The 18,354-nt window shown below is 43.8% G+C and overlaps 1 protein-coding gene across 3 annotated transcripts in view; it reads left to right on the plus strand.

Moving 5' to 3' along the window:
- Positions 1 to 18,354, plus strand: part of mthfsd (methenyltetrahydrofolate synthetase domain containing) — a 72,208-nt gene that overhangs the window by 18,903 nt on the left and 34,951 nt on the right. The window contains exon 3 of one of the 3 annotated variants that reach the window (XM_070897020.1): positions 5,018 to 5,131. The exons of 1 other annotated variant lie outside the window; for it this stretch is intronic. In XM_070897020.1, coding sequence (XP_070753121.1) covers positions 5,018 to 5,131 — 114 coding nt within the window. Of the gene's footprint in view, positions 1 to 5,017; positions 5,132 to 5,163; positions 5,278 to 18,354 lie in introns of all 3 variants that reach the window. One more of the 3 variants, XM_070897019.1, reaches the window with a different exon arrangement.

Genomic DNA, 18,354 nt, shown 5'->3' on the forward strand with positions numbered 1-18,354 from the left:
CTTCAGTTCCTCCTTCTTGCTAGACCCTCGGTCCCCTAGTATTTCCGGAAGGTTATTTGTGTCTTCCTTCGATAAGACAGAACCAAAGTATTTGTTCAATTGTTCTGCCATTTCTTTATGCCCCATTATAAATTCACCTGATTCTGACTGCAAGGGACCTATGTTTGTCTTCACTAATCTTTTTCTCTTCTCATATCTATAGAAGCTTTTGCAGTCAGTTTTTATGTTCCCAGCAAGCTTCCTCTCATCATTTATTTTCCCCCTCCTAATTAAACCCTTTGTCCTCCTCTGCTGAATTCTACATTTCTCCCAGTCCTCAGGTTTGCTGCTTTTTCTGGCCAACTTATATGCCTCTTCCTTGGATTTAACACTATCCTTAATTTCCCTTATAAGTCACGGTTGAGCCACCTTCCCCATTTTATTTTTACTCCAGACAGGGATGTACAATTGAATTTCATCCATGTGATCTTTAAATGTTTGCCATTGCCTATCTACCATCAACCCTTTAAGTATCATTCAACAGTCTATTCTAGCCAATTCACGTCTCATAGCATTGAAGTTACCTTTCCTTAAGTTCATGACCCTAGTCTCTGAATGAACTGTGTCACTCTCCATCTTAATAAAGAATTATACCATATTATGGTCACTCTTCCCCAAGGGACCTCGCACAACAAGATTGCTAATTAGTCCTTTCTCGTTACACATCATCCAGTCTAGGCTGGCCAGCCCTCTAGTTGGTTCCTCGACATATTGGTCTTGAAAACCATCACAATACACTCCAGGAAATCCTCCTCCACCGTACAGCTACCAGGTTGGTTAGCCCAATCTATATGTAGATTAAAGTCGCTCATGATAACTGCTGTACCTTTATTGCACGCGTCCCTAATTTCTTGTTTGATGCTATCCCCAACCTCACTACTATTGTTTGGTGGTCTGTACACAACTCCCACTTGCGTTTTCTGCCCTTTGGTATTCCGCAGCTCCACCCATACAGATTCCACATCATTCTTCCTTTTGCGTTAATTTCCTCTTTAACCATCACCGCTACCCCATCTCCTTTTCCTTTATGTCTATCCTTCGTGAATGTTGAATACCCCAGGATATTGAGTTCCCAGCCTTGATCACCCTGGAGCCGTGTCTCCGTAATCCCAATTATATTATATTCGTTAATAGCTGCCTGCGCAGTTAATTCGTCCACCTTATTAAGAATACTCCTCGCATTGAGGCACAGTGCCTTCAGGCTTGTTTTTTTTAGCACACTTTGTCCCTTTAGACTTTTGCTGTAATGTGGCCCTTTTTGATTTTTGCCTTGGGTTTCCCTGCCCTCCACTTTTACTTTTCTTCTTGCTATCTTTTGCTTCTGCCCCCATTTTACTTCCCTCTGTCTCCCTGCCTAGGTTCCCATACCCCTGCCATATTAGTTTAACTCCTCCCCAACAACACTAGGACATTGGTTCCGGTCCTGCTCAGGTGCAGAACATCCGGTTTGTACTGGTCCCACCTCCCCCAGAACCGGTTCCAATGTCCCAGGAATTTGAATTCCTCCCTTCTGCACCACTCCTCAAGCCACGTATTCATCTTAGCTATCCTGCAATTCCTACTCTGACTAGCACGTGGCACTGGTAGCAATCCTGACATTACTACCTTTGAGGTCCTGCTTTTTAATTTAACTCCGAGCTCCCTAAATTCAGCTTGTAGGACCTCATCCCGTTTTTTTTACCTATGTTGTTGGTACCTATATGCACCACAACAACTAGCTGTTCACCCTCCCCCCTCCAAAATGTCCTGCAGCCGCTCCGAGACATCCTTGACCCTTGCATCAGGGAGGCAACATACCATCCTGGAGTCAAATTGCTACAAAGAATAACAAGACTTCAGCAGTTCAAGAGACACCCCACCTTTCTCGGAAACTAGGGATGTGCAATAAATGTCGACCTTGCCAGCAAGGCCCATATGTTGAGAATTAATTTTTAAAGAAATTCCTCTGTGCTTAGCTGTCAGAGCAGGACAAAAAAAGTCACTTCAAAAAATGGAGCAAGAGACAGAAAAAAAATGTCGATAAACCAGTAGTTTAAAGCCAGCGTTGCCTTTGCGTAACATTCTGTCTTGTTAATTAAATACTTGAAAGGAGATTGATGGTTCTTTCATGTTGCTAAACAAATTTATATCGTCGTGCCTCAACCTGGGAATTTCGATGGTCACACTGCCTTCCAGTATGTTAAAGAAATTAAGCTTTATTTTACTTGTTCATGAAATTGAAATGACCTAAACTCTAAACTTGACTTCTGTTTCCTCTGTCTCCTCCTTCCCAGAATTTCATTAATGTAGGTGAGACATTAGGGTTTGTGCAGCGCTGTTACAGACTCAGTGATGCGCAGACAAGGAAGCGTGATTGTGAATCTACTCAGACAAAGTAGCTGTGTCAAATTCAGCGAGATGTTTGCTTTACATTATTTCCCCAAAGTGGGCCAAGACACAGTTTACATGTATGAATTTGAACTGCACCTCAATTGAGAGTAACAAACTCTTGTTCTAGGTGTGGGAAAAATAAGTTGGATGCACCATGTTTTTTTCCCCTCCTTTTAATGCATGCTTGGAGCGTACTTTAGGGAATTTAGAAATACTGAAGATTAGTAGAAAATGAATAAATGAAAACTTGGAAGTATAGCAAACAGTGAGGAGGATAGTGATGAACTTCAAGAAGACATAGACAGGGTGGTGGAATGGGCGGACACGTGGCAGATGAAATTTAACGCAGAAAAGTGCGAAGTGATACATTTGGGTAGGAAGAACGAGGAAAGGTAATATAAACTAAAGGGTACAATCCTAAAGGGGTGCATGAACAGAGAGATCCAGGGGTATAAATCGTTGAAGGTGGCAGAGCAGGTTGAGAAAGTGGTTAAAAAAGCATATGGGATCCTGGCCTTCATAAATAGAGACATAAAGTACAAAGCAAGGAAGTTATGTTAAGCTTGTATAAAACACGGTTTCGGCCTCAACCGGACAATTGTGTCCAATTCTGGGCACCGCACTTTCGGAAGGATGTGAAAGCCTTAGAGACGGTGCAGAAAATTTTTTAAAAAATGGTTCCAGGGATGAGGATAAACTGGAGAAGCAGGGGTCGTTCTCCTTAGAGCAGAGAAGGTTGAGAGATTTGATAGAGGTGTTCAAAATCATGAGGGGCTCTAGTCAGAGTAGATAGAGAGGAACTGTTCCCATTGGCAGAAGGGTCGAGAACCAGAGGACACATTCTGTGGGTGAAAACAAAACAAAACGTTGAACTACCATAAGTTAACCAGCCACAATCAAATCTTATGAGTAAACATTTAAATATATCACACGCAGCTGCTTACAGAATCTGGGTGGGTGCTGAAAGATCTGCTGAGCTCTTCGGCCTTTATAATCTGTGCTATGCCCATACCCAGTCAGGTTCCCCACATGTAGGAAGCCTCTTATTCTAGCCCTGTTGTTATCTTTGTTTGCATTTAGTGAATTTTGTACTTATCAGGGGATGTCAGTGTTTACGACTAGAACATTTTTTGCCCACAATTTCTTCATTTTGCACTGGGTCATTTGTGCTGTACAAAAGAGCAAGGGAAGGAGAGAAAGAGAGAGGCTCTTGCATCAACTAACTATGCAATGTCATCACTAATTAACTCCAGCGACTGTTTACTCTCTCACATAGTAGCGTCCTGCGTTCCAGCACGTAGCAGAGGATGGTTTGTGAGAAGATTAAGATCAGTTTTATTATTTTTGTAATTTTTTTTGCTTGTCCTGGTGATTTTAATGTTGGAGAATGAAACCCTTTGCATCTCAGTTACCGAGTGTCAGTGTTGGTATCAATCACTCACAGATCACATGTATAGCACAGCTAGGTCCAGCAATCTGCTGCGACTTTGCCCGAGCAGCGTGCCTCAAGACTAGCACTTCTACTGCACCAAAGTAACATTTAACAGTACCAGCTGTGGCTCAGTGGGTAGCGCGCTCACCTCTGAGTCAGAAGATTGTGGGTTCAAGTCCCACTCCAGGGACTTGAGCACAAATCTAAGCTGACACGCCCAGTGCAGTGCTAAAGGAGTGCTGCACTGTCAGAGGTGCCGTATTTCGGATGAGACATTAAATCGAGGCCCCGTCAACTCTCTCAGGTGGACGTAAAAGATCCCATGGTACTACTTAGAAGAAGAGCAGGGGAGTTATCCCGGTGCCCTGGCCAATACTTTCCCTCAATCAACATAACAAACAGATTATCTGGTCATTATCACATTGCTATTTGTGGGAGCTTGCTATGCGCAAATTGGCTGCTGCGTTTACCACATTACAACAGAGACTACACTCCAAAAGTATTTCATTGGCTATAAATCAATTTGAGATGTCCCCATGGTTGTGAAAGGCGCTATATAAATGCAAGTCTTTTTTTAGCCATTTCTCAGACAAGCTCTACAGTGGTGTTTTTGAGTAGAATGACCAATTAATGCTGAATTAAAAGCACTTTTCCTGTGTTGTGAACCCATTGAGACTGGGTCAATAGTTTACAGCCAACAAAGAGAGAACACTTTCAGCTCGTCCAACTGGGCTAGATTTGAAGAAGTCCTAGCCTTGAGGTGTCTAATCCATTGTATCACCCAGTGTCCCTTATACAAAGGATTGCACTTTAGCCATGTTCCTTTTTCTATTTTCTGCAGTATCCCTCTATGCACTTTTCAAGGGTGCAAGCAATGCTTTTTCAGCTCATTTTATTCTGAAAGTATTGTTCACTACAAATGGAAAAATGAAGTGTATGGGTACTCCAGTTTTATTACTTTGTTCAGTGTTGAAAATACCACAGTGAAACATAACCCCTTGTGTAATCTAGATTTTTTAGCATGTGCTGGGAAAGGAGATTTATGTGGGTAAAAAGGTTAATGCACTGTAAGGGAGTGCGAAGAGTTTAAAATGTGGGGGAAATAAAGATACAATAAAGCATGCATGTTTCCGGTTGTTGTTTTTAATTGTAATTCGTCACATCTTCTGGAAGCAGGGGGCTGCTCAGGCTGGCGAAAATTTGCCAAATCTGCAAGAGTTCAAAAATGCAAGGATTATCAAAGTAAATCCCGACAAGCCTCAGGAAAATATCCGCTTGCTCACGCTCGAAGTAAGTCTTTTTGTTTCTTATTGTCACTGCAGGGTGCATATGATGCCTGTAATAAAATCAAAGACTTAGATTGTTTCATCAAGACAAGAGAGGTGAAGGTGGATCCCGACAAACCACTGGAAGGAATCCGTTTAGCCACCCTCCAGGTAATAAGTCATTTAGAGCCAAGCACTTCAACACAGCACTTAAATTAAACCACCTGAATTGAAAAGCTCTTGAATTTAAAACCGGAACCAATGTCCTAGGTGGAGTGTTTGCTAGTGCTGTCGGGAAGGGCTTAAACTAATATGGCAGGGGGATGGGAACCTATGCAGGGAGACAGAGGGAAGTAGAATGGGGGCAGAAGCAAAACATAGAAAGAAGAAAAGTAAAAGTGAAGGGCAGAGAAACCCAAGGCAAAAAGCAAAAAGGGCCACATTAAAGCAAAATTTTAAAGGGGCAAAGTGTGTTAAAAAGACAAGCCTGAACGCTCTGCGCTTTAATGCGAGGTGTATTCGGAATAAGGTGGACGAATTAACTGCGCAGATAGCAGTTACCGGATATGATGTAATTGGAATCAAGGAGACACGGCTCCAGGGTGACCAAGGCTGGGAACTCAACATCCAGGGGTATTCAACATTTAGGAAGGCTAGACAGAAAGGAAAAGGAGGTGGGGTGGCGTTGCTGGTTAAAGAGGAAGTTAAAGCAATAGTAAGGAAGGACATTAGCTTGGATGATGTGGAATCGGTATGGGTGGAGCTATGGAATACCAAAGGGCAGAAAAAACTAGTGGGAGTTGTGTACAGATCACCAAACAGTAGTCGTGAGGTTGGGGACAGCATCAAACAAGAAATTAGGGATGTGTGCAATAAAAGTACAGCAGTTATCGTGAGTGACTTTAATCTACATATTGATTGGGCTAATCAAACTGGTAGCAATGCGGTGGAAGAGGATTTCCTGGAGTGTATTAGGGATGGTTTTCTAGACCAATATGTCGAGGAACCAAGTAGAGAGCTGGCCATCCTCGACTGGGTGATGTGTAATGAGAAAGGACTAATTAGCAATCTTGTTGTGCGAGACCCCTTGGGGAAGAGTGACCATAATATGGTATAATTCTTTATTGAGATGGAGAGTGACACAGTTCATTCAGAGACTAGGGTCCTGAACTTAAGGAAAGGTAACTTCGATGGTATGAGACATGAATTGGCTAGAATAGACTGGCGAGTAATATATAAAGGGATGACAATGGATAGGCAGTGGCAAACATTTAAAGATCACATCATGAACTTCAACAATTGTACATCCCTGTCTGGAGTAAAGATAAAATGGGGAAGGTGGCTCAACTGTGGCTAACAAGGGAAATTAAGGATCGTGTTAAATCCAAGGAAGAGGCATATAAATTGGCCAGAAAAAGCAGCAAACCTGAGGACTGGGAGAATTTTGTAATACAGCAGCGGAGGATAAAGGGTTTAATTAGGAGGGGGAAAATAGAGTATGAGAGGGAGCTTGCTGGGAACATAAAAACCGACTGCAAAAGCTTCTATAGATATGTGAAGAGAAAAAGATTAGTGAAAACAAACGTAGGTCCCTTGCAGTCAGATTCAGGTAAATTTATAATGGGGAACAAAGAAATGGCAGACCAGTTAAACAAATCCTTCTTGAAGACAGAACCAAAGTAAGACACAAATTACCTTCCGGAAATACTAGGGAACCGAGGGTCTAGAGAGAAGGAGGAACTGAAGGAAATCCTTATTAGGTGGGAAATTGTTAGGGAAATTGATGGGATTGAAGGCCAATAAATCCCTGGGGCCTGGTAGTCTGCATCCCAGAGTACTTAAGGAGGTAGCCCTAGAAATAGTGGATGCATTGGTGATCATTTTCCAACAGTCTATCGACTCTGGATCAGTTCCTATGGATTGGAGGGTAGCTAATGTAACACCACTTTTTAAGAAAGGAGGGAGAGAGAAGGCGGGTAATTATAGACTGGTTAGCCTGACATCAATAGTGGGGAAAATGTTGGAATCAATTATTAAAGATGAAATAGCAGCACATTTGGAAAGCAGTGACGGGATCGATCCAAGTCAGCATGGATTTATGAAAGGGAAATCCTGCTTGACAAATCTTCTAGAATTTTTTGAGGATGTAACTGGTAGAGTGGACAAGGGAGAACCAGTGGATGTGGTGTATTTGGACTTGAAAAGGCTTTTGACAAGGTCCCACACAAGAGATTGATGTGCAAAATTAAAGCACATGGTATTGGGGGTAATGTACTGACGTGGACAGAGAACTGGTTGGCAGACGGGAAGCAGAGAGTCGTGATAAACTAGTCCTTTTCAGAATGGCAAGCAGTGACTAGTGGGGTACCGCAGAGCTCAGTGCTGAGACCCCAGCTACTTACAATATACATTAATGATTTGGATGAAGGAATTGAGTTTGCAGGCCCATCTCCAAGTTTGCAGATGGCACTAAGTTGGGTGGCAGTGTGATCTGTGAGGAGGATGCTAAAAGGCTGCAGGATGACTTGGACAGGTTAGGTGAGTGGGCAAATGCGTGGCAGATGCAGTATAATGTGGATAAATGTGAGGTTATCCACTTTGGTGGCAAAAACACGAATGCAGAATATTATCTGAATGGTGACAGATTAGGAAAAGGGGAGGTGCAGCGAGACCTGGGTGTCATGGTATATCAGTCATTGAACGTTGGCATGCAGGTTGAGCAGGCGGTGAAGAAGGCAAATGGTATGTTGGCCTTCACAGCTAGGGGATTTGAGTATAGGAGCAGGGAGGTCTTACTGCAGTTGTACAGGCTTTAGTGAGGCCTCAACTGGAATATTGTGTTCAGTTTTGGTCTCCTAATCTGAGGAAGGACGTTCTTGCTATTGAGGGAGTACAGCAAAGGTTCACCAGACTGATTCCCGGGATGGCAGGACTGACATATGAGGAGAGACTGGATCGACTGGGCCTGTATTCACTGGAGTTTAGAAGGATGAGTGGGGATCTCATAGAAACATATAAAATTCTGACGGCACTGGACATGTTAGATGCAGGAAGAATGTTCCCGATGTTGGGGAAGTCCAGAACCAGGGGACATAGTCTAAGGATAAAGGGTAAGCCATTTAGGACTGCGATGAGGAGAAACTTCTTCACTCCGAGAGTTGTTAACCTGTGGAATTCCCTACCGCAGAGAGTTGTAGATGTCAGTTCATTGGATATATTCAAGAGGGAGTTAGATATGGCCCTTACGGCTAAAGGGATCGAGGGGTATGGAGAGAAAGCAGGAAAGGGGCACTGAGGTGAATGATCAACCATGATCTTATTGAATGGTGGTCCAGGCTCGAAGGGCCGAATGGCCTACTCCTGCACCTATTTTCTAGGTTTCTATGTTTTTGGTTTGGGGAGCCAGGTGATTATTTAGAAAAGTTTTATTGTACAATTACTACCACATGTATATTTCTGATATGAATGTCTATTGATGCCAACCTGCATCCCTGTACTGATGATAGCAAAAGCTATTATAGCTCTTCATTATTGCTCTCAACTCCTTGTGGCATTTTTAAAATGAGTCAAATTCTCAGACGTTTGCTATTCCTTCAATAGACCAGGACGTGCCTGAAAGCAGTGTAGGTTGAAATTAGAAAATCATGATGCATGGTATCATGGGCACAAAATGACAGTCATTGGACCAGCCATGGTTCATTGTTCATTGTTCAACAAACACTGGATTAAGTGCTGGTCTTGATGATTTTAACTGTGGGCCAAAAATTGCGGTTGAAGGCTTCCCGCAGACGGATGCCTCCGATCAATTTTTTTAAATATAAAAGTACCTGGTGGTCCCGTAGGAACGAACACTTCCTGTCCGAGGCCTAGATGGGCGGCCCAGCGAATGGCCTCGCACTCCAGGGATCGTAAGCGCACCCTGGGATCACGTGGGCCTGAACCACCAATCACAATGTAATATTCTCATTGATGATAATGGTGAGTTCCGTTTGTACGAGCTCCCATTACTATCAATGAGAATACCCCCCAAAACACAGAAACCCAACACAATAAATGAAAGAAAAACACCTCCCATGTTTAAAATTAATTGAAACTGAATTAAGTGTTTTCGGAAAAAAAGTGTTTTTTTTGAAAATGTTTTTAAAATGTTTTAATAGGGTTAAAAATAAACTTATCTTAATGGATAGGGTTTTTAATAGAAAAATTAGTGATAATTAATTTTACCAGTCAGAGTTTTAAAGTCATTTGCTGGGCCAGAGTTGGGCAAATAGCCCAAATCTCTGCCTGCGGAGGCCATTTACTTTCATATGCGTTGGATCTGTCAAAATAAATGTTGACAGTTCGCAAGTGCTGGATTTCGGCGCATGTGCTTTGCGCACCTAAACCTGGATCTGGCGGGGCCTCTTCAGGAGCGGGCGCACCCGGAGCGCCCATAATTTCAGGGCCTATGGGCCCAAACTTGGTGAAAGCTGAGGCCTGCCCAAGTGCTGCCCAAAGGACCGCCGAGAGACCTGCCGATACTTTGCCAAGAAGATTCCTCTACAAGGTTTGCCTGGTGGCAAAAAACCGACTTACGCTGTGAATCTGGGTGGCAGCGGGCAGGAGCTCCCAATCTCGGCAGCAAATGTGATCCTCGCCAAAGTGCCACCAAGGAATGAGTCGGGCCCAGGGACGGGGTTGGGGGGGGAACAGCCAAAAATAAAATATTTACACACACACAAACCCCACTGGAACACCTTCAGGGGACCCAATCCACACAAGTTGCTGAAAAAAAAAATCAAAGTAGTTCACTAACCTTTTTTTGCAGGTCTTCTTACTTACCGTTGGGGTTAGACCTGCCTTTCACGCAGCGGTCCTTCCATCTGCTGCTGCTGACTTCCGCCCGGACCAAACTGGCAGCTCGGGCGGGAGGACACTTGCGAGCTAGTGGGCGGTTCCCAGCGGTCCTCCCCTCCCATCGACGGGAGGCCCAGTGGAAAATGGCACTGAGGGAAGACTTCCAAAAAACTCGGCGGCAGTCAGCGGCAGTGGGCGATAAGGCCACCAAGTTCAGGTCCTTAATCTTTCAAAAATAATCATGTGACCTCCTCAGATACCCTAGTAACTGGGATTTTAATAAATCTTGTGCTATATCTACAGAAATCCATGAAATTGCTCTTTACGTTACTGTAATGGATCAGTTTTTTTAAAAACCCACTGGGCTGGATTTTGCTGGCACTCAGAAGGTGGAGTCAGAGGCAGGTCTGCTGTCAAAATCTAAAAGATTGACAGGGGGCAGTATCCCGCTCTGAACCCGCCTCCTTGTAAGTTTCCCAAGTACCAGCTCTATCTGTGCACTAAGCGGCAGGTGAGCCAATTCAAATACTTAAAACGATGTTACAAGTATTTAAGCAGCATTTTACCAGTGACTCACCATTTTTCCAACTTTTTCACGAGGTTTTCATCACTCGGGGATCATGTCAGGTAAGTATGTCGGGTTTTCAATGATTCTCCATTGCTCTGAATAGATGATAGCAGCAAAATTGGTATAAAAGCTACCATTTCACAACTGTTCATTTTCCAGTGTTAGAAACTGGATCCTTTGAGATTTGGAAAACACTTTTGAGCTTTATGCAGTTTGAAAATATTTGGAGTAAACTCTCTATCCACTGTCACAATCTTGGAACAACGTATCTCACCATTGACAGATCGCTTCTGTCATCTCAACTTCAACTGTTCCATCAGCATAGGTGCTCTTGAAAAAATCTCCCCTTGGTCCTCAGAATCTCACCACAATCGGTCCCAACACCAACATCACCAGGCACACCAGCAACACCAACAACAACACCAACCTTCTCCGCAATCACCTGATGCTGGACAGAACACAGGGCATCAGTATCTGACCACATTGCTGCCCGGGAGGCCAAGGATGGCCTTCATGTCCACATTTACTTCACTTGACGATGTACACTCTAGCTGCCACATAATGCGTCAGGTTGGCACCACACCACCCCACACCAACACCATAAAGCATCCCTACAATGCCCAAGCCATTCCCTTCACACTCATCACCACTGCAGGGAGCACCATTGTGTCTCACGATTCACTGCAACTCACTAAGCCACTTCCAAAGGAGTGCACAAAATCTGTCCAAGAAGGCAAAATGTTGAAAATAAAGATTTCAATGTTTGACAACACATTAACAGAAACTTGACATGAACCTTGGCTAAAAGATCCAAGTGCCTTCCCTTGTGTATTGTTAGTTGATATATTTGGACTAGGATGAGGGTGAGGGTGAGTGTGAGGGGTGGCTAATGAAATGGTGAAGTGATAATGTAGATAGAAAGGGTGGGTGGAGGTGCAAGGTAAGTAAGGATGTGCAGGAGTAAGGTAGAGAAGGCAGAGTGATGGGGATGTGATGAGTGGCATAGCAGGATGAGGTTAAGTGTGACTTTGCAGTAATGCTTCATGATCTACTGAGATCATTGAAATATTTGTGCCACTGCAGCCAGGTCCTCCTGACGACATCCCTGCTTATGCCCTCCTGTACAACGTGCAACCAGACTGCGTTGGTGTCCTGGGGAGGTCTCTTCCACCCATTGGAAGGCAAGAGAGCCTTTCTGTGTGCTGTGACTCCCTCCATAAGCATCTGGAGGGAGTCATAGGAGAGCCTGGGTGCAGCTGTGTACCTTGTGCAGTCATTGTCAGTGTCTGTGATTGTGCTGCAGACCACTGACAGCACAATCATCAGACCCACTTCCTTTTACTTGGCTGGGAACCTCGCAGGACGGGCTGAACAAGCCCCATCAGGACAAAATCACTTTAACGTGGCGCGATGGAACCGGGAGTGGGGTCTCAGTCCACCACCTAACTCGGCCGCACTTAGCCCACCTCAGTAGGTGAAGTCGTGGCCACTGTGTCATACAGACCATGAAGGTTTTGGGCTTCATCCCCAGCCTATGCTGCTTTAGTTTGCTTATCAGTAAGCAAGTCAATTCCTCGGGGAAAAATCAGCCAATATTTCCATTCCCGATCACTATCCAGTGACCCTTCCTGGAAATATGCATATACAAATATCTCATGAGATGGGATCGAGCTTCGTGTGATTTTTCCTCCATGATCCAACAGTTGGTTAGAAATCTCATTCATTTTTTCTTTTATTTGTTCATGGGATGTGGGAGTCGCAGCCCTTGAACCACCTTCTTGAACCGCAGAGGGCAGTTAAGAGTCAACCACATTGGTGTGGGTCTGGAGTCACATATTTCTTGCATACTGGGCGAAGGATGGGTTTTTGCGACAATCCGGTAGTTTTATGGTCACCATTACTGATAATGGCTTTTTATTCCAGATTTGTTTCGTTAACTGAATTTATATTCCCCAGCTATCGTGGGGAATGTGAACTCATGTCATTGGATCATTAGCCCAGTCTCCGGATTGCTAGTTCAGTCACATGACCACTATGCTACTGTACTCATGAAAAGTAGCCTCCTGGGTGAGATACTGGCAAGTGGAACTAAAGTCAGCGACTTCAGGAGGGAAGATTGAGAGGGGTTTAGAAATACCTTTTTGTTGGAAGTTAGCTGGCACTGGAAGTTATTCTCTTGTTAACCTAATGATAGTATCATGGCTAGAAAAAAATGATTTTGTGATAAAATCCCATTGTAAGTAAGTGATATTTTCATTGTTGGTTTGCAAATTTCAGTTTTTTTTCTTTCACACTTCATGCAATGCTATGCATTTAGCAAAGGGGAAATGGACTCATTATTTTGAAATTTTTTTTAAACTTATACAGTCTGTTCTAAATGTATAATGACTCGGTTAATAGCACACTTGAATCTGAAGGTTGTGGGTTCAAGTCCCACCCCAGGACTTGAGCACACAAACTTTGCTGAAACTCCAGTGTAGTCTTGAGACAGTGCTGTAGTGTTGAAGGGCCTACCATTGGTTGAGACATTGACCTGACCTCCCACCGGCCTGATGGGCATTGAAAATTCCGTGGCACTACTGGCAAAAGAGCAAAAGTTCTCCCAGTATCCTGGCCAGCTACCAAATTGACTGCGTTGGTTCGTTCGTAGTTCAGAATGGCTGCCGTGTTTACTTACAGTACAACAGGCACTACATTTTAAGAATCATTCATTGTGTGACATGCTTTAAGATGTTTTGATGAAGTGCTATATAATTGCAAGTTTCTCCTCTTCCTTTGGGATCCACACGACCAGATGAATAACGCTTTATTGCCATGCTCAAACAATCTTTCATATACGAGTAATGCATCAGGTGGAACGTTTCCGCTGCAAAATATGATAAAAGCATAATTGATGTGAAAAAGGTAGCGACTCGGTTACTTTGCACCTCTGCAATTGGAGGACACATAAAAGCACAGCTATCTTGCAACTTGGGAGGTCATAGTCTGCCAAACTAGATACTTGATGATTTGACCCCATAATAAAAATGGGCTCAGGCAAAGGAAGTATTTCAATATGAACTTAAGGAGAACCCATGCTCGCTGCTTGTAGCCGTGACTCACTCCTCCACATTGCTTGCAGAGCATTTTTACTTTGTCGTTGGGCCCACATCCAGGCCGTCCTAATGCCAAGATATCACTTGTGTGCACGTCTAGGTATTGTGCAGAGAATCACCTCTCAGCCCACCAGCATCATTGTTATGTGATGGCTGAGTGTTGGTTGTCTGGGGACTGGTCATCCATATAGTACATGCTATGAATTTGCAGACTTGGACAATTGTTTGGGGGAGGAGTGCCATTGGCACTAAATCGCTAGCGCTTGGTTAGTCAGGTTCCAAGGAATGCTGCAAGGAGCTTCCAAGGAGTGCTTTTAATATGTCAAAACTTCATACCTCAAATGTTTATACAAATGGGATGTAGAATATGTTCAGTTATTAAATCTGATGGGAGTAACCCACGAAGACCGAGAAAGCAAAGAGTGAACAGTTCAGATTTTATTGTGCCCAAGTGTAATGGAGAGGGTATTAATATGCAATCAATGTCTTGGTCACGGAGATAAATAAAATACTGATATTTCAGAAAGTAATTGAACACATTTTAGATTTTAAGAAGAAGGACTTGCATTTCTATAGTGCCTTTCACGACCACTGGACACCTCAAAGCGCTTAATGTTAAAGCCGTAATGTTACTATTATGGTGACTTACGATGTTAAGTAGTAAATATTTGCCCGGATCTCTGCATTGTCCACAAGATGTCAGAAAGTTACTCCGGAGAACACGGCACATTCTGAATGCAAAAGACTCCCCATTTCTTTTTGGGTATTGCGTATGATGAAGCGTACAAAATGTTTATGTTCCAGAGAGAGTTTAAACCTGCGTTGAGAACATTAATGTTGCAATGTTGTGATATCTCCACCAGATATGTTGCAGTCCATCGATTGTTGTCACAAATCAATCCAACCCTGGTGTTTAATGCCAGTTTATTGTGGGTCAGTTTGACCTTGTTGATACTTGTGTGCGTGCGCTTTGAAAGGAAAAGGTTATGCACGTGAGCCAAAAATGCATCGCGTTTGATATTCCCGGTTTTATTAATCACTAAGATATATTGCATTGTAAAAAGTAATGGACAAAAAGAACAGAATAAAAAATTTGTCTCCAAAGCAGAAGGGAGTGATTGGATACAAACCGAGAGGCTCTGTAGCTGTCCCTAGGTATTCCAATTTCTATCCCTCATCTACTCTGCAGTGCTGTGGTGTCTGCCTACTCATTCAGTCATTGATTGGCAGCTGCTGACTTTCTTCATAGCCAAACTATGTTGATAAAAGAAAGACTTGCATTTATATAGTGTCTTTCACGACCGTGGAACATCCCAAAGTGTAGGCATTGTTGTAATATAGGAAACGCAGCTATTTTGCGCACAGCATACTCCCACAAAGAACAATGTGATAATGACAACATAATCTGTTTTTAGTGATGTAAATGGAGGGATAAATATTGGCTAGGATGCTGGGGAAAACATAGAAAATAGGTGCAGGAGTACGCCATTCAGCCCTTCGAGCCTGGACCACCATTCAATAAGATCATGGCTGATCATTCACCTCAGTACCCCTTTCCTGCTTTCTCTCCATACCCCTTGATCCCATTAGCCGTAAGGGCCATATCTAACTCCCTCTTGAATATATCCAATGAACTGGCATCAACAACTCTCTGTGGTAGGGAATTCCACAGGTTAACAACACTGAGTGAACAAGTTTCTCCTCATCTCAGTCCTAAATGGCTTACCCCTTATCCTTAGACTATGTCCCCTGGTTCTGGGCTTCCCCAATATCAGGAACATTCTTCCTGCATCTAACCTATCCAGTCCCGTCAGAATTTTATATGTTTCTATGAGATCCCCCCTCATCATTCTAAACTCCAGTGAATAGAGGCCCAGTCGATCCAGTCTCTCCTCATATGTCAGTCCTGCCATCCCGGGAATCAGACTGGTGAACCTTCGCTGCACTCCCTCAATAGCCACAACGTCCTTCCTCAGATTACGAGACCAAAACTGAACACACTATTCCAGGTGAGGCCTCACCAAGGCCCTGTGCTAATGAAGCAAGAGCTCCCTGCTCTTATACTCGAATCCCCTAGCTATGAAGGCCAACATACCATTTGCCTTCTTCACCGCCAGATAATATTTTGCCTTCGTGTTTTTGCAACCAAAGTGGATAACCTCACATTTATCCACATTATACTGCATCTGCCACACGTTTGCCCACTCACCTAACCTGTCCAAGTCTCGCTGCAGCCTTTTAACGTCCTCCTCACAGCTCACACCGCCACCCAGCTTAGTGTCACCTGGGAATAGATAGGCGTTTCTGCGGCCGCAACCGAGACTCCAGGATGGTATGTTGCCTCCCTGGTGCAAGGGTCAAGGATGTCTCGGAGCGGGTGCAGGACATTCTAAAAAGGGAGGGTGAACAGCCAGTTGTCGTGGTGCACATTGGTACCAACGACATAGGTAAAAAAAGGGATGAAGTCCTACGAAACGAATTTAAGGAGCTTGGAGCTAAATTAAAAAATAGGACCTCAAAAGTAGTAATTTCGGGATTGCTACCAGTGTCACGTGCTAGTCAGAGTAGGAATCGCAGGATAGCGCAGATGAATACGTGGCTTCAGCAGTGATGCAGCAGGGAGGGATTCAAATTCCTGGGGCATTGGAACCGGTTCTGGGGGAGGTGGGACCAGTACAAACCGGACATCTGCACCTGGGCAGGACCGGAACCAATGTCCTAGGGGGAGTGTTTGCTAGTGCTGTTGGGGAGGAGTTAAACTAATATGACAGGGGGATGGGAACCAATGCAGGGAGACAGAGGGAAATAAAATGGAGACAAAAGCAAAAGACAGAAAGGAGATGAGGAAAAGTGGAGGGCAGAGAAACCCAAGACAAAGAACAAAAAGGGCCACTGTACAGCAAAATTCTAAAAGGACAAAGGATGTTAAAAAAGCAAGCCTGAAGGCTTTGTGTCTTAATGCAAGGAGTATCCGCAATAAGGTGGATGAATTAACTGTGCAAATAGATGTGAACAAATATGATGTGATTGGGATTACAGAGACGTGGCTCCAGGATGATCAGGGCTGGGAACTCAACATCCAGGGGTATTCAACATTCAGGAAGAATAGAATAAAAGGAAAAGGAGGTGGGGTAGCATTGCTGGTTAAAGAGGAGATTAATGCAATAGTTAGGAAGGACATTAGCTTGGATGACGTGGAATCTATATGGGTAGAGCTGCAGAACACCAAAGGGCAAAAAACGTTAGTGTGAGTTGTGTACAGACCTCCAAACAGTAGTAGTGATGTTGGGGAGAGCATCAAACAGGAAATTAGGGGTGCATGCAATAAGGGTGCAGCAGTTATAATGGGTGACTTTAATATGCACATAGATTGGGCTAACCAAACTGGAAGCAATACAGTGGAGGAGGATTTCCTGGAGTGCATAAGGGATGGTTTTCTAGACCAATATGTCGAGGAACCAACTAGGGTGGAGGCGATCTTAGACTGGGTGTTGTGTAATGAGAGAGGATTAATTAGCAATCTTGTTGTGCGAGTCCCCTTGGGGAAGAGTGACCATAATATGGTGGAATTCTGCATTAGGATGGAGAATGAAACGGTTAATTCAGAGACCATGGTCCAGAACTTAAAGAAGGGTAACTTTGAAGGTATGAGGCGTGAATTGGCTAGGATTGATTGGCGAATGATACTTAAGGGGTTGACTGTGGATGGGCAATGGCAGACATTTAGAGACCGCATGGATGAACTACAACAATTGTACATTCCTGTCTGGCGTAAAAATAAAAAAGGGATGGTGGCTCAACCGTGGCTATCAAGGGAAATCAGGGATAGTATTAAAGCCAAGGAAGTGGCATACAAATTGGCCAGAAATAGCAGCGAACTCGGGGACTGGGAGAAATTTAGCACTCAGCAGAGGAGGACAAAGGGTTTGATTAGGGCAGGGAAAATGGAGTACGAGAAGAAGCTTGCAGGGAACATTAAGATGGATTGCAAAAGTTTCTATAGATATGTAAAGAGAAAAAGGTTAGTAAAGGCAAACGTAGGTCCCCTGCAGTCAGAATCAGGGAACGTCATAACGGGGAACAAAGAAATGGCGGACCAATTGAACAAGTACTTTGGTTCGGTATTCACTAAGGAGGACACTAACAACCTTCCGGATATAAGAGGGGTCAGAGGGTCTAGTAAGGAGGAGGAACTGAGGGAAATCCTTATTCGTCGGGAAATTGTGTTGTGGAAATTGATGGGATTGAAGGCCGATAAATCCCCAGGGCCTGATGGACTGCATCCCAGAGTACTTAAGGAGGTGGCCTTGGAAATAGCGGATGCATTGACAGTCATTTTCCAACATTCCATTGACTCTGGATCAGTTCCTATGGAGTGGAGGGTAGCCAATGTAACCCCACTTTTTAAAAAAGGAGGGAGAGAGAAAACAGGGAATTATAGACCGGTCAGCCTGACATCGGTAGTGGGTAAGATGATGGAATCAATTATTAAGGATGTCATAGGAGCGCATTTGGAAAGAGGTGACATGATAGGTCCAAGTCAGCATGGATTTGTGAAAGGGAAATCATGCTTGACAAATCTTCTGGAATTTTTTGAGGATGTTTCCAGTAGAGTGGACAAGGGAGAACCAGTTGATGTGGTATATTTGGACTTTCAGAAGGCTTTTGACAAGGTTCCACACAAGAGATTAATGTGCAAAGTTAAAGCACATGGGATTGGGCGTAGTGTGCTGACATGGATTGAGAACT

The sequence above is a fragment of the Pristiophorus japonicus genome, chromosome 13 (genome assembly GCF_044704955.1).
Source record: "Pristiophorus japonicus isolate sPriJap1 chromosome 13, sPriJap1.hap1, whole genome shotgun sequence".
Lineage (NCBI taxonomy): Eukaryota > Metazoa > Chordata > Chondrichthyes > Pristiophoridae > Pristiophorus > Pristiophorus japonicus.